At 39.0% G+C, this 16,530-nt stretch overlaps 1 protein-coding gene across 2 annotated transcripts in view; it reads right to left on the reverse strand.

Moving 5' to 3' along the window:
• nlgn3a (neuroligin 3a) overlaps positions 1 to 16,530 on the reverse strand; it is a 191,293-nt gene that overhangs the window by 112,849 nt on the left and 61,914 nt on the right. For both annotated transcript variants that reach the window (XM_028459402.1, XM_028459400.1), the window contains one exon: positions 11,909 to 12,058. In XM_028459402.1, coding sequence (XP_028315203.1) covers positions 11,909 to 12,058 — 150 coding nt within the window. The remainder of the gene's footprint in view (positions 1 to 11,908; positions 12,059 to 16,530) is intronic.

The following is a 16,530-nucleotide window of genomic DNA, read 5'->3' on the forward strand; positions in this document are numbered from 1 at the left end:
GTGCACTTCATTTTGCCATCTTTGAGGGGGAAGTGCTCCCGTTTTACATTAGACGCTGGACCCCTTGCTTGACCAGATGAAAGCAATTGTCGGGTTAGGTCTTTTATATCTTTGTAATGCATATTAGCTATTTTGTTGGAAATACTGGAATCATTCGAAGACATTTGCGGCTTTGGACAGTGCCACAGCTAAGCTTGTTTTCATTAGAGAAACGCGCTACTCTACCATAGAAATTGATTTCTTAATGTCACTGTTTTTTTTAAAATGTCATGCTTATGAAATGTAATGAGCTTTGTTCCTCTTTCGATTTTTTCTTCAAGAATGGAAAAGAGGCGCCAACACTCATGAACAAAACAGTTTAATTCACTGTAATTAAGGGAGCATTTGTTGTTAAATTAGTGTACAACCTTTTTACATTTTAGAAAGGAATTGGAGCTGAGTAGTGTTCTATTGTAGCTTCCATATTAATGGAATAACAACAAATTGTTAACTTACGAAAAGTAATGTAAATGTTTTGGATTTTTGTAAGATGCTACATTTATTAAATGTCAGTTTGAAACAATAAATTATTTTGGATACGTTAAAGTGAGGAGTTTACTTGTTCTCCCAATGCTGGAGGAATTCAAGGGTCCATGTTTAGCTAAATCAACTTTTCTGTGCTTTAAACATCATAAAGTGCTATTTGGGCTTCATACACATGCCCAAAGTATTTTTTTCATTGATTTCCTCAATCGTTAGTTAGAGGGTGATTTGCTCCTTTCTTACTGCAGGGTGAGCCCAAACACCTCACTCCAATTTGATGACGAGTTCCTTCTTTGATGACGAATTTGACGTGGCACTGAGCTGGAGAAGCCGCGCCTCCAGGAGGCTCTCTGCCGTGATTGACATAAACACACGCCCACAAAGGTGAGCATTTCAGCTTCCTTCGCACAGTGCTATGTATGTATTTTCTCCAGTTTATGTATGTACCAGCGAACGCCCCGCCCCCACGCTCTGTCTCATGTTTATAAAGCAGCATGATCTCGACTAGGAGGTGGGTGGGAGGAGGTCGGGCCGTCCTCTGGCCCTACGTGACTGTAATGGGAGGAGGAAGTCATTGTCGTGTCTATAGACATGCCCACTCATGAATATGCTTAAGTGGGCCGCAAATCAGCATGCTTGTATAGAATTGCTCAAAGTGACTTTTCAGAGGCTAAAACTCTGGAAAACAGGCAAGTTTGGGAAAATAAACCTCAAACACTATGTTTTTAGAGTTCTTAGAACAACTGGAGATAGGTGAAAAATAGCATGACATGGGACCCACAATGTTGTTTCCCCCATAATGAAAAAAACTCTACAAAATGTGGCAAATGTGTTTCATGTAATTGTGAAGGGGTTATGAACGTATTAAAGACCTTTTCAAATTCTGACATGTTATTGTAGGAAAACAAAGGGCAGGGCAAATACCGTTAATGATGGCTGACTTTCATTAAATGACTTAATAAGCCATGACAGTTAGGAAGGACGAGCTAAGAAAAAAAGACTTGCTAAATTAGCATTTCAAAATAGTAGATCTTCTTTTACAAGCATTTTTCACATCTGTCCCAATGACAAACATCGACGTCTGCTGTAGACTATTTGTATCACTTTGTTTTTGTCTTCTTTAACATTTCTAAACATTGAGACAATGGTTTGTGTTGCATTTGCTGGATTTCAGTTTGAAGCAATTAGCGTTGATTGGCTCTTTGCTCTCAACAACTGATTAAAATGTTTTAATCAGGAAGATCTCCAGCGTTTAAAATGACAAACCCAGCATGTGCAACATGCCAATCAGAGCCCAGTACTTTGCTCCCAACTTACATTGGGATTGGGTGAAATCTGTTTAGAGAATAATCAAAAGCAAATTGATGAAAAAGTTAATAACGCAAAGACATCAGCGTTGAGTAGTACTACATTCGAAGATCATCAAAGAAAAAAAAACTGATTTTAGGGCTCACTGTGAGAAAGCTGTTTAACTTCAGCTGCCTCATTATTTCTACAGTCACAGTCCGATTCACACATTCCCCTTTCAGTTTTAATCAATACCTTTCAGGATTTTTCCCCCTTTTTTTTTTTTTTTTTTTGCTACGAAGGAAACGTCTTCTTGGGATGGTGAAAAGCCAAGCGCATAGGAACAAAAGGCCTGTCGTGGCCCTGTCTGGCAGAGCCAACCATTTGTGGCATTGTCGGGCAGGAGCAGCTTAGAAGTTAATTTTCTGGCAGAGATTTGTCGAGGAGCAGCCTCAACAAGCTGCAATGGACTAAAACATGGAAATCATTGCCTCAATCCCTCACTCTCTGACATTAATAGGATGAAGAAATGTTTTTGTTCCCTGCCTAATTTGGATGAATTTATCTAAATAGCATTGAAAACAAGCAAATATCAATCTCAGCTGCCCTCCTGACAAAAAAAGAAAACAAGAAGTCACTCAGGCTTTGGTTTTCTTCTGCTTACCGTTAAAGAATTCCCTCTGCTCACTCCTGAGCCCATACACATATATCAGACATAAACTGATGCGAAGGAGAATGGGAACACATCCTAAAGAGGGATAAAAACTGTATTTAAAGTCCCACACTACATGGGAAGACTTTCTGTCTTTAATGCAAACTTATAGGCTAACATTGTTATTCCTATATTCATTGCTGCATAAAGGAAATATATTTGTCTAACCATATCTTAAGGATTTCCATATTTTAATCTTTTACTCTGCATGTGTTATCAGGGAAGACCTTTGCAGAAATAGTCATTTGGCTAAAACGCATCCTTGATAATAGGTTGAGTTTTATCATACAATAAAACCATTAAAGCAGCTTTAGAACGAGTATCACAAAAAGAAAGAATACATACTAGGGCTGCTCAATTAATCAAAATTCGATTACGATTAGGATTATTACACCCAACATTTCCAAAAATAACATAATCGAGAATTTTTAAAAAAAAATTAAACAAACCCACTATTTCGAACATCTATAAATAATAAAGCTGGGCACACGTGTTATTAATACTAACTTTGAGTTGTTTAATCCATGCACATGCAAGCTCCTCCCCTCTGCCCCATGCCTCTCAAAGGCAAAGCTAGCCTGGAGGCTAACACAAGGAACTTGAAACATGGCAGGAGAAACGCAGCAAAAACACTTGGTCAACAAGTGGCAAGTCAAATTCTCTTCGATGGGAACACTTTGGGTTTGATGATGAAGATCTAGAGCAAACACACATCATGTGCAAGAAGTGTTTTGTTTTGTGCAAAAGTGAACATACTTGATTTTAGTGTTTGAAGGATTTTATTTATGTATAAAGAATACATTTTACGTTTTTTTTTGTAAAAAAAAAATAAAAAAATGTTTTGGTTTGCAAATAATTGTTTGAATAATCGTGATTTCAATTATGACTAAATAATTGTGATTATTTTTTCAATATTCTAGCAGCCCTAATACATACGACTAACATTTGCGGCACAGCAGGTTTAGGAAATCTAGTACCTAAGCTTAGTTGACGAGGCAGTAGCTGCTTGAATGGTGACCAATCAGTTTGCTCCAGCTTCAGGATGGACTGGCATGTGAGAAGGTACTGAAACTGTGGTATTTTGTGATAAAGCCTTTTGGACATTAAGATTCGAGCATTGCCAGTACAATGTAGTACAATGCAGAAGGAGTGTATATAACACCATCCATGGAAGAGATAATATTTTGAACCATGAAAAAACTCGCCACTTTTTAATTTATCCTTGAAAACAGGTGCAGCTGCATTCCTTTGCAGCTTCTTTGATTCAAACACACACACTATCATTAATGAAAAACATTACTTTCAGATTCTTTCTTGGCACTTTGACCTTAATTGATTTTTTAATAGTTTTTGACACCGCATTGGTTTGGCTAAATGACAAAATCTATTTTAAGGAATCACATTATACTTTGCATATGGGAGAAATGTAAGGTGATTAATTTTACAAAAAAGGCAACTAATCAAGAATATAAATATTACACTGAGCATGGTGGTAAAACTTTAATTAATTCAAATGTATTGATTTTTCTTTTATATAATCGTTCTAAATTAATGACATGTATATTTTAATGTTTTTCCAAACTGTTCCTTTATTTGCTCTGTAATAGTTTTTTGATCATTACCTCTGCCAATGAGGTTAAGTTTTTGCCAGCATTATTTTAATAATTTGTTTAAGGTACAGTCTGCAATTCTTATAAAAGTGACTTTTTGTCATTATTGCTAAAGCTGTCACTATGCAATGACAGCTTAACATCCAACTAGTAGTTTGTGTGAAAAAAATAGACTCATTGAGTCCCCCCTGCTGCTCCTGCTGCCTTTCGCAGATTGCCAGAATGCACTGCGACCGAGCAAAAAGGACCCAATCAGAGCCAGGATTGTGTTTGATGGACTGTCTGACAGCTGTTGCTTTTTTACAGTGTATGGTGTGGAGGAGTAGAACATGGAATTGGTGACTTTTCTGCTTGAAAGGTATTTACTGCTGCTTGATTTACATTGTGTTTGATTTGTAATTGTTACACTAGAACTATGTGGTGCGTGTGTTGTTTGCGTGTGCGCGCAGCAGCCTCCATGTGGCTGCTGTAAGTGATACTGTGTTGTTGCTGCTGCTGAGGTGTGTGCACATAGAGAGAGAGAAGCGCTGCAGTAATATGCTTTTAACAGTGCATGTGTTATTACTGTGATGTTGCTGTTGGGCTAACATTAGCTGGTTAGCTCCTCTGAGGGAGGGACTTTGGAAAGTTTGGATGCAGGGCAAGAGAGCAGCGGGGAGGGAGGGGGAGAGAGGGATCTGAGAGTTGCGGACGACACCTTTAGTCTATGAACAGTCTAACTGAAAAACTATTTGCACAGATTTAGATTACATTTCAGGAGATATCTGAAATAGGATACGGAACAGGTGATTAGGTTTAGGAATCAATATACTGATTCGGGATCGGTTTGAAAAAGAATTAAATCTCTGGTTGTACAACACCTGCTGCTGGTGACTCTAGTCATAAGTTCCGTTTCACTATCTATTTTGAGCAAACAGCATCGCCATGTGCTAGAAATTTCTTACAAGCCTTTAACGTGTGAATTATCATGGTTACCACAATGCAAAATAATTATTGTCTTGTTTTCTCCACTATTTATTGTCACAATGTTTGCTAATATTAGGCACTAGCATAGTAACCCCCCGTTCTAGGGCCTCTGGGTGCTGCTGTGGTCTCTGTGGAACACATCAGTTATTTCCAAGTAAAACACTATACAAACTCACATGATGGGCTTCTTTTTTTTTGACCCACAATATTGTCTACATCTGCTCCCCAATTCCCTGTCTGAATTACCAGCAGTCGCTATGTTTAGTTTAGGAGTGAGGAATGGCGTAAAGAGCAAGAGTCACACACAAAGTCACACAAAGAATAACTCAACAAATCAATGGTAAATCACCTGCACCGCTGCTGCAGCTCTGACTGACGATCCTCCCTTTACACCTTCCCACACAGCACGTTGATGCTATTTTGATGGAATCTAAAACTATTCTTTTGAAGGCCTGAATAAGTTGAGCGGGCCGTAAAGTGGCAGCGATCAGATGGCGATAAAGTAGATGAACATCAGAGGTCACAAAAAAAAGGCGAAAAACGAGAAAATAGCCAGAGGTGAAAGCCCCTCTGCAAGGACCACATTGTGATGCTCTTCTATTGAGGACATTTGGATGAGAAGCGTCACTCACCTTGGTTTCTACCATGAAGGCCGTTGTTAATTTCTAATGTCTTAGAAAACTAATAGTGTTTGAAAACTAATAAATAAGTACTCTCTCCTTAGTGCCCAACTCAGACATGGACAAAGTGAAATGCTCTGGAGAACCAGTGAGTAATTATATTTGTAAAGAGCAGTGATACAAGATACTCCCCTTTGACCAGGACTCATTACACTTCATTTGGGATCAGCAACTCGACACATGCAGGAAAATGAAGCATAGGAGCCTACAGTCACACACACACACACACACACACACACACACACACACACACACACACACACACACACACACACACACACACACACACACACACACGCACACACGCACACACACACACACACACACACACACACACACACACACACACACACGTAACGGAGCCTTTTCTTCCATCTCCGCTGTGTTTTCTGTCCACATTTACGGCAGCAATGATCTCTGCGTGTGTGTTTGCATCTCTTTCTCAGTTGTGGTATTTTCTGATACTAAAACTATCACCGCAAACAGTTCCAGATTTCATGAATCGCATTGCGTCCCCTCCACTAATTTATTTGCATTCACTCCTCCCATATTTTTGCTCCCCCTGGGAGATCCACCTACTATGCATATTCATCAGAGGGAAACACGCTAAATGGATTGAGGGCGCATTTGGATTTGCATCTGATTTCTTGGGCTTTGTACTCCTTATTAGCGTGTGGAGTGACGTTTGCACACATTTTAATCCCCCTAAACATTTTGTGAATCCGCCCCTCAATACACTCTTGTCGGCAGGGGTGGAAAGCAACAGATTACCATTACTCGCGCTACTGTAATTGAGTAGATTTTTTGTGTACTTTTGGAAGTATTTTTACTTTCACTGGTGAACGTAACTGAATACAAGTACTCGCGTTACTGTAATTGAGTTGCTTTTATGGGTACTTTTTTGAGTACGTTTTTGAGTATATTTCTAAATCAGTAATTTTACTTGTACTTTAGTATGTTTAAAAACAGTAAAGGAATTCATTACATTTCTACACCCAGCCGTTACTGAGTAAATTGTTATTTTTTTGTTTTAAAATGACGGACATTGTGAAACAGAAACAAAAAAATTAAATGACCAGACAACAATCAAATGCATCACATCATAACCGACCAACCAGATTAAATGTAATGCACCGTGCCAAAACAGCATTGAATGCTTGTTATTTTATCAGTTTTAGAGTTAAAAATGTAGCTATACTTAGAGCCTGATATTTTTTATTTAATTTATTTTGAATTTAATTACTTGGTGTTATTTTATCTTAAAAACAATTTTACATTTTGACAAACCTTGTATTTTATACGGTTGCCTTTGTGAAGATTACCAAAACTAAACATGGGGAGTGAAAGTAACTCAGAACTTTTACTTTGAGTACTATTTATTTGAGCTGCTATTTACTTGTACATGAGTATTTTATTTACAACTTACTTTTACTTGTACTTTAGTATAATTTTAATCAAGTAACAGTACTTCTACTTGAGTGGGATATATCAGTATTATTTACACCTCTGCTTTTACTTGAGCATGTTTTTTGGAAGTATTGTACTTGGCTACATTTTAATTGGCATCCGTTACTATAAAAATATTGACATAAAAAAAAAAAAAAGAAAAAAATGTATGCACGCCGTATTCTCGTTGCACAGATTTCTGAACACTGAGCACCCAGTTGTAGTGTTGTTGTGGCGGTTTGGAATGGAATGAGATGGAGTCAAGTTGTAGGATTTACTGGTCAGATGCGGGTACAGGGTTTATTTGGTCAAAGGGTTTTCGAGGCAGACTGGCCAGGGATTCAAAGGTTTCCATGTGTGTGCCCCAATGAATCTGTAACGCAATAAGCATAACAATGACAGAGTCTCTGAGAAGAGACCTTGGCAAGTGTTATCAGTGTACAATGGTATCTGGCCTGCTTAGGGCAGTGTGACCAGGAGAGATTCTGTAATCACATATCAAGCGTCACACAGCTAGCAGCTAGCTCAATATGCATCACTTAAATCAAACACAGTGTTGCAGCTCAAACTATAGCAGACGCACAGAGGACCAGAGCCCCATCCTGACACTACAATTTTGCTTGTATTTACTGTGTTTTATTTTGTTCATTATTGATTGTCATATTTAGTGGTGTGTGTATGTGTATGTGTGTTGTGCTTGAGGGAGTGTGTGACAGACATTGTTTATTGGCTGATAATTGGCTGAAAAAAATGTCTGCCCCATTAAATCCACTGCCTGTTTGAATACAAATAAGAAGGCAGCTTAATATACAGTCTTCAAAATGATCAACTATGTAAACAATAAAGATGTCCCTGTGGTATTATCACAGTTTGGCTGAACTGTCCTTTTAATAGAATGTGGTTTTGAGAGGCATATTTTCCACTTTTTTAAATATGATTTTTTTTCATTTCTCAGAAAGAGAGAAAAAAAGAGAAAAAAAAATAAAAAATAAATAAATATAGTTGATCTGATTACGTCTTCAGTGATAGATGTCCTTTGATGGATGCCGTTCATTTAATGTGCTGATTAATGGTTTACTGTTAAATAAAACCCATTCGTTTAATATTTGTATCCGTTGGTCATTTCAGACGACAGAAGAAAGAACCCCAACCCCGTTCACAAAGTAGCTTTTACTCTGAGTACATTTTAAACAAGATCTTTTTTACTTTTACTTGACTACGTTTTTACACCAATACTTTTACTTGACCTTAAGTAAATTTTCAACCAAGTAGTAGTCTAGTGGTACTTTTACTTGAGTAGAATATTACAGTACTCTTTCCACCTTTGCCGTTTGGGTCACATGCTTTTATCTCATATATCCAGATTATTGGACAGAGATAAGTATGTTCCCTTTAAGACACCGTCCTCTATGCAATGGTCATAATTCAAGTTTAATTCCAACATCAGGACATGATTCATTCAAACAGAAAAATATTGAAAAAAGAGTTTCTATTTGAAGCCTTAGCGACACTGTGGTCCAACCTTTTCAAGCAATAATTATCATTATTACTGAATAAGTAGGAGAGCAGCAGAGAGACGTTAGAACAGCTTCAGAAACTTTGTTGCCTGCCTTTTAATTAGAACAGGAGAGCTGGTTAATCCACAGACCAGATTTTAAACAAAGTCATTGCTATCTACTTCTACTTCTAATGTCTATAAAACTACCTGTAACCCATAATTTTAAATTCCTTTTCTTGAAGTGCAGTCACAGTTTGTGTTAATCTGTTGCTGCCATGCGCCTAATATAAAAAGCCACAGTAAATCTGCTTCCAACCCGGGAAACACCTAACAAATACTAAATCTATATTTCATAACACACTGAGAACAATCTTTTAGTAATTTTATTCCATCTGAGGGAAAAATGCAACATTGCTGGAAATAATGTTACTGCAAAAAAATGGTGCTGAAAAGGAAAGGAACAAAACTCATAAATAAAACATGTATTAATGTTATTTACTGGTACCGAGCAGAACAATTTGTCATAGAAATTGTTTTCCAATTTGCGATTTTTTTTTTTTGCACATGCATTGATGAGAGCAGTTTTTGCTTCATTGTTTAAGACAGTCAGAAATAGGTAAAATATTTATTGTTACATGAGGGAGCTGTTTGTTGTAACAATATGGTATGTAGATTACCCAAAGAGACGCCATAGGGAGAATGCATAGTTGGAGTTGCCCTGCCTGCTTGCCGCTATAAACTCATTATCTTGCCTAATACTCTCTGCCTCCATTATTTCCTCATCCCTTTAAGCAGCTTGATTAAAAGAGCTGCTCTTTTGCCCTCTATGTTATTTATCAGTTAATATATTTATTTAATTTGGACTCTTGCAGTCTAAAACTGCTTTACTCTGTTTAGACATTCTGAAATATTTGCCTTATCATTAAAACGATTAGAGGCTAAAGCTGGTGTATTTACTCTCATCAGTTGTCAGGATGCTGTGCTGCAAGTGCGAAGCGAGAGCAGCGGCAAAATGCACAATGTCCCTAATTTCAGAAATTAATCTACGCCACTTAATGCTGTTTAGACTAGATTAACGCTGAAACTGTCGGCGATACCCCGATTCAATAACACACTGCAAACAAGAATAAAACAAGCACATGCGATTGTGATGCCTCATATTCCAAGAGTTGCAATTCACATTTTATGAGGTAATATCTTCAGACAGCTTAGTGTTAATTGGCCCATCATGGTCTGATTTCTCTCTGGCCTTGGTTTTTATTCAGCTTCTGTGAGTGTGTCTGTAATAACAGTTTAAAGCTGCACCATGGGGAGATTATCAGACCATGGTACAGCGATTGACATTATCACTCGACTACATGCATCACTTCTTCTGCTCAGAATGGCTGCTGGGGAGCTCACCGAGCAAGCTGCTCTGTGAACTGTGTCCGTGCGCACGTTTTTTTTCACTTTGTGTGTGTGTGTGTGTTTCTCCATGTGTGGAATCCACATCTAAACTAAATGTGTGTGTGTGTGTGGATGAGGAGAGGTTTTGTTTTGTATCACTGTCTGTGCTCACAGTGGGCTTGTTGATGTTCATACTAGCATGTCGTCTGTGAGTGTGCTCAACCTCCCAGTGTTTGTACGGGGTGTCGAGAGTGTGTGTGCATGCATGTAGAATGACATTTAGGGAAATGTGGCAGTGAGAGAAGAAACATCTGACTCATAATTGAAGTGCCATTAAAGAAATATGATCTGGAATCTGTTTTAAACCAGCAGCAGCAGCATGCTAGTAACGTGACGATACCTTAGAAAAGCGGCACCTCATTGTGACGATGAGTATTCAAGATGAGACATTCTGATGAGAAAATTGGTCGGCCAGCTCTCATCACCATCATAAAGTAAGTCTCTCTGAATGAATGCAAATGTGCCTCAGTGATCCAACAATCATCTCAATGTCCTCCCCATGTCCTGGAGCGAAAAGCAGCATTCGTGCCCAATCCCCCTCCTGCTCATGACATGCGCAGTTCTTGAAGCGGTAAGGTGAGACCGATATCACATGTGAAGACTCATCCAAAGAAACTGGACTGATGTCTGTTTTCTAAGGAGTCATAGCAGACCAACCCAACTGAGACCACTGTCTGCTGTTGCCTGACCCAGGAGAGCTACTATTAGGCTTTCACAATCTATTCTGTGACTCTTAATAGTTGAAGCCAAGAATTATTTAGTAATAATAACTGTAGCTTTCTTAATCTTCAGCTCATATCTGGTAGTTTATTTTCTCATTGACATTTACAATATATTTTTATGGTAGCTATTAAACTGGCTGTAAATCATACATTTTGTAAAAGAGAAACATAAAGATTATTATAGAAAATCGCAGAAAAAAAAATCTGTATATATTTCCGGAGAATTTCAATAGGACTAAAAAGCAACAGAATCGACATAGGGCTTTGTCCATATCTGTATTAAAGTTGTCTAAAACTAGTGAAATACAACATAATTTAACATTCCAGCCATGAAGTTGGATAAAATCTGAAGCAAAATCTGTCCAACATGATGACTACCAAGAGATTTAAAAAAATGCAGCGAGAAAGATTGAAAAAGGTATCAAGCTAACGGTAGCGTGCTAACAAACTCCATTTTGTGTTGCTGCAGCTGTTTCCATGGAGCTCTCAGTCGCTCTCTTTCTCTCTTTTTTTCTTTCTCAGCCTCCCCACTCCCTTGTTCTCTCTATTTCTCACATACTCCCACAAACACACACAAGTGTCTAGAAGAGGATTCAGCTGTGTGAGTCAATCTGCAACCAACCACAACCCGGTGAGAACCTCTCGTTCCCACTGACAGACTCTTCTCCTCTCCTTTATGTCCCTATCATCGCACCCATCTTATCAGTTTTTTTTTTTTTTTATAAACAACTTCATTACAATAATTTCTTAATTTATTCTAAAGCCTCAGTCACAACAGCAAACCCACATGCAGCACACTCAATTACTGTGATTTTGATACATGAGCACCAACATCAGTGGGAAGCACATAAACCAGTCGGCGTATTTCGAGTCCCGTGTTTCCCCTTCAGCCTTCTCTGGAGTGCATGTGACAGTCAGCTCTCAGCTGTGCTCATTACACCTAGGAGCACTACAAAGACGGCCAGGAGAAACGTCCTTGAAAGAAAAAAAGGTTAAGGAAAGAAAAACAAGATGCTTACCAAGAACTCCGACGCGGTAGTTGAGAGTGATAACGATGACATTTCCATAGCTGGCCAAGACACTTCCATCGATCATGTTGCCAGTCCCTTCCATGTAGGATCCCCCGTGGATGTAAACCATCACAGGTTTGGCCCCAGTGTCTCGAATGTCTGCAAGAGCGGCCATCATTAACACATTCACATTTCCGTCCACCCACACCAATCAAGGGTCAGCTCAGAATCAGAAAAGACAACAACAACAAATGATGGCCACAAACATAAAGACTGACAATCGCTTCCCAGATACCAGCTGTAATCTATCTACAGGCCTAATAATGCTAATGAAGCACCATTACATTATATCTGCTCCATAGGACACAAGTGAATGGCTAATCTTTATGATTTACGCAAATGCATTATGATAATTGGTCATCTTAGCTTGAGAGGTATCGAGATATTTACCTCTAAGGATTGTAAATAGATTTTCATTGAGGCAGGAGCCTCTTTCTGATACAGATATACTGAAAGCCATTAAGGAGAATATAGAGAGAGGAGTTTGGCATGTCTCCAAGGCATAGAAAAGACTGCCCTGGCTTGACACTGATAGGGAGGACTCACTGGCTAATTACACAATGCAACTTTTTACATTCTATTAAAGCAGGTCAGGCATGTGAAAACAAGTTATTTGTAAAGTTTATTTGGAATTGGTGTATGGTAACTTTTTGCCTCAATACTGTTTACTTTCCAGAACAGAATTTGATGTCCAACTGGGGCGACACTCCAGCCAGATAAAGCACATCTTGAGACAGGAAAGAGAAAGTTCCTGTCTGAGGAATGGACTGAATTACTGGCTGGCTGGGAGACAAGGCAAGAAGCTCTCTCTCTCTCTCTCTTTCATTTTCTCCTACTCCCCAGCATTCTGTGTAGCTTCATCCCCTCCCACACTTTGTATCGCTTTCAGTCACAGACACTACCCTGTCCCTCCCTGCTTTTCAGCTACTGTCCTGCCCTCCTTCCCTTATCTTTTAGCCCGAGTGAGCCCTGAGAGGGGTGAAAATGAAAAGAGTAGGAGGGCAAAGATAGAGAAAAAAAAATAGAATGAGATAAAGACAGACAGCGAGAGGCGGGAGGGAAGAAAGAATGAGAGAGAAATAAGAAGGAGGGGAATACTAAACTACATTGAGCAGAAACAATAAGGAAAGCCACAAGCTGAGATCTAAAAAGAATGATGTTGTATTTTGGTTGCTGTGCTGTCTGGGAGCTAAAAAATCAAAATCCCCAAAGAACAGCTAATCACAAACCACATCCAGTGCAGCCCAATCTGCATCAATCTGCAGGCTCCACTCGTCGTTATGAAACCTATCACATTAGCATGCTCAACACAGAGGACAACTACTTAGATGCATTTTGTAGAAACAAGCTTTATTCTGTAACCCCTATAGCTGAGCTAAGCCTTAGTACACATTTCTTTCATCATTCTGATGCCTATTCACGATCTTGTTACATCCAAAAGTGAAGTAATAACTTATGTCTGACGTGGTTCTTATTTATGACATCTTTTATGTTGCTGGTATCTGAGAAGGCTACACGGTGACATGTAATTTTTAACTGACACATTTCTTTGTACACACTTATCTTAGACAAGAGGAGGAAGGGATGCACAGGGCGGGAAAGCATGACACGCACAGTCAAAGAAAGAGTGGGGGAAGAGTGGGGGCAGCAAAACGAAATCCTACACACGCTATTCAAACGGATAGGCCACGGATACACAGAGAATGACAGAAGAAAAGGGAAGAGGGCCAGAAATAAGACAGAGAGATTAGTAATGTCAATGTTATCAGTCACCTCTTTTGTTGATTCACATTATATCTCCATAACAACTGTTAAATCCCTTTGGAAGAGTTATGTACGAAGAAAAATTGGAGCCACACTTGTTCTCATCTATTTTTTGACACGATCTGATGTGGGAGGTGTCACACTGATGTGATACAGTCCTCAAAAACACAGATTCGTTGTCAGTGGAAGATATCCATGCAACAGCTCTCAAAAGGAATTTGGTGAAGAGCAAAACATTAATAACTTTCATTTTGGAAACGATATCTGAGAGCAAGTAAAGCCTTATTTGAACATATTAAATTGTGGCTTGTCTTACTCAATCGATCAGGGTTTTTGTTGGTCACGATTCAAAGCCCAATCACCTGAAACAACAGACTTAGTGGGAACCACTAACACTACTTCCTGTATGACTACTTCTGCAAGGAAAATACATTGTTACATCAACACATTTATTTACAGCATCCATTTTTTGAGCTGTGGTGAAAAAGAAAAAAAGACAAATGTATTATTCAACAGACTAGCTGTTCTGCAGTAAAACCACATGCACAGTATATTTAAAAGGTGAAATAAAGGAAAAACGAATGAAAGTTGTAGAAATGAACAAAATTCAATCAGTGGAGGATAAAAAGGAATGAGCGAAACAGTAAAAAAAAAAAGAAAAGAAAGAAAAGTACAGTAAAAGAGTGATTCTCAGTAAGTTGAGATGCATGCATTATATGTAAAGGTATGGAATTCACTGACAGGTTCTCACCTTTAATTAGGAACAAACAATTGTACAGTATCTCATTAAAAGGAAGAGCTTACTGTGTAACTAAATCAAAGGTATTTCATTTGAAGATTGACAGGGATAGTCACAGCAAAAAATACATCATGGGGTATGAATTTGAGAAAGGACTGAGGGGTAAACCTTTCATGATGTCTCAGTGTGCCTCCGGACTGATTAGAGTGTCAGCAGGAGGCATAACTCAAGCCTGAGCAGAGCCTATAAGTGTTGCTGCTGCAAGCAAAACCCACCAGGAGGACTGGAAGAACTACTTACTTCCTCTTGCTATCTAATTTTCCCCTTCTACCTGTACCTGCGCCAGTTTGTCCTTTTGCCTCTCAGTCCACTAAGAGCAGTCAGTCATATATCTGACATTAAGCGCCACAGAACTGGCTTTGACACTCTGGAGTGGGACAGGACAAAAAGGCAAGTGGAGATAAGTGTCAGTGGCATTCACTGCGTCAACACTTGGAAACATGGTGGCTGTCACCAGCTATCAGTGAGGTTTGAGGTAGGGGGCCGGGTGACAATGTCCTGATATGGCAGGACATGACATGCACCCTGCTGTGTTGCTCCTGTCAGGCCAGGCTTTGCGGTTTAGTCATGACAAGTCCATTACAGGCTGTGTTCGCATTTAAGAATTGCACATAGTTCATCTTGAGGGTGCTTCACTTAACAGGCAGTGTAATTACAGCAGCTTATAGTGCTATACAAGATGTTGACAGCATTCTGAATGTCACTGTCTGCCTAATATTCCTTTTATACTTAATCAAATGAACTCTCAATGTGAGCCTTGGCCTTTGTGGGAAAATTAATCAGAAAAGAGGTACACAGTTGGACTGAGTTTCTATCTCAGAATCACAAAAAAACCATTTAGGTTAATGCAAAAAAAAAATGTGGTTGAACTTTCAAAGGTTGTACATTTTAGTGTGTGTTGCACCTATAGAAGTGGAGCACAGTGTACTTCATAATATTCTGACATTTTAGAATGTCCAAGAAATGTCTAATGTATGTACCTATAGAATAAACTGCACTCGGGAGTGAGTGTAATAAAAGGAATGAGTGTAAGTGCGTACATCTCTGCACCCTCAATCTTGACACCGCTTCAGTAAATATCACTATTGTGCAAAGGTGACATCTTGTCTGTTTGAGAGTTAGATATGATGTGGGCAACAGTGTAAGCAAAATGTGTAAATGCATAATGAGGGAAAAAAGACACAAGGGCAAAATGAGAGGAGCGACACGAGGAGAAGCCCAGGAAGCTATTAGCCAAAGCCTTTCACAGTTGGCCTGGATCTAGATGAGAGAGGGAAGCAGTAAAGCTGCTTTCATCGCTGAAACAAGCCAACAGATCTTTTCTCCTGGACTGAAAAGGAGTAACCTTTTAGCCTTCTCAAATAAGTCCTCTGTATTCAGTGTGAGTCGCAAAAACTACATACAACCATTTGATTTCTGCAAGTACGAGTGTAGACAATAAGCACTGCTTCCTGTGTTGCATTTAGAGAGCTGTGAATTGATGACCATCCTTTCTAAAGCAGAAGTTGCATGGGTGATGTAAGTTAATAAGGTATGACCTACATTCAGAGCTTGGCTATAAAAAACATTATTGTTCTATGAGGGTTTAGCCCCCGTTTAATCTGGCAAAGCCTATTTCTTCATTTGGTAATCCCTTTTATTCAATTCATTCAAATCTAGGAGTGTGTTTTTACATGTCTTTGCATTCCCAATTACTCTGGGCCAGACAAGAGTAAAGGACAAGGAGCTAGACGACAGTAACAGTCTGGCTAGCTCGTCCTTTGAAATATCCCAAATTATGCCATTTTGGATCAGCCATTAGTGCCAATACTTAACTCAGAAAAATGCTCAGCAGCAGTATTCCTGAAATCTGTAAATGGGCTTCAAGGAGCGCAATTCCTCATCTGTGCTACATAAGAGGGAATTGGATAGTGTGAGAATAGAGAGAATGGAGTGTGAATTGCCTGCACCGTCGAGTGGCCACTCTCCAGGTTGCCTGAGCTGAGCTGTGGGCTTGCTGGATAGGAAT

The sequence above is a fragment of the Gouania willdenowi genome, chromosome 10 (genome assembly GCF_900634775.1).
Source record: "Gouania willdenowi chromosome 10, fGouWil2.1, whole genome shotgun sequence".
Classification (NCBI taxonomy): Eukaryota; Metazoa; Chordata; class Actinopteri; order Blenniiformes; family Gobiesocidae; genus Gouania; species Gouania willdenowi.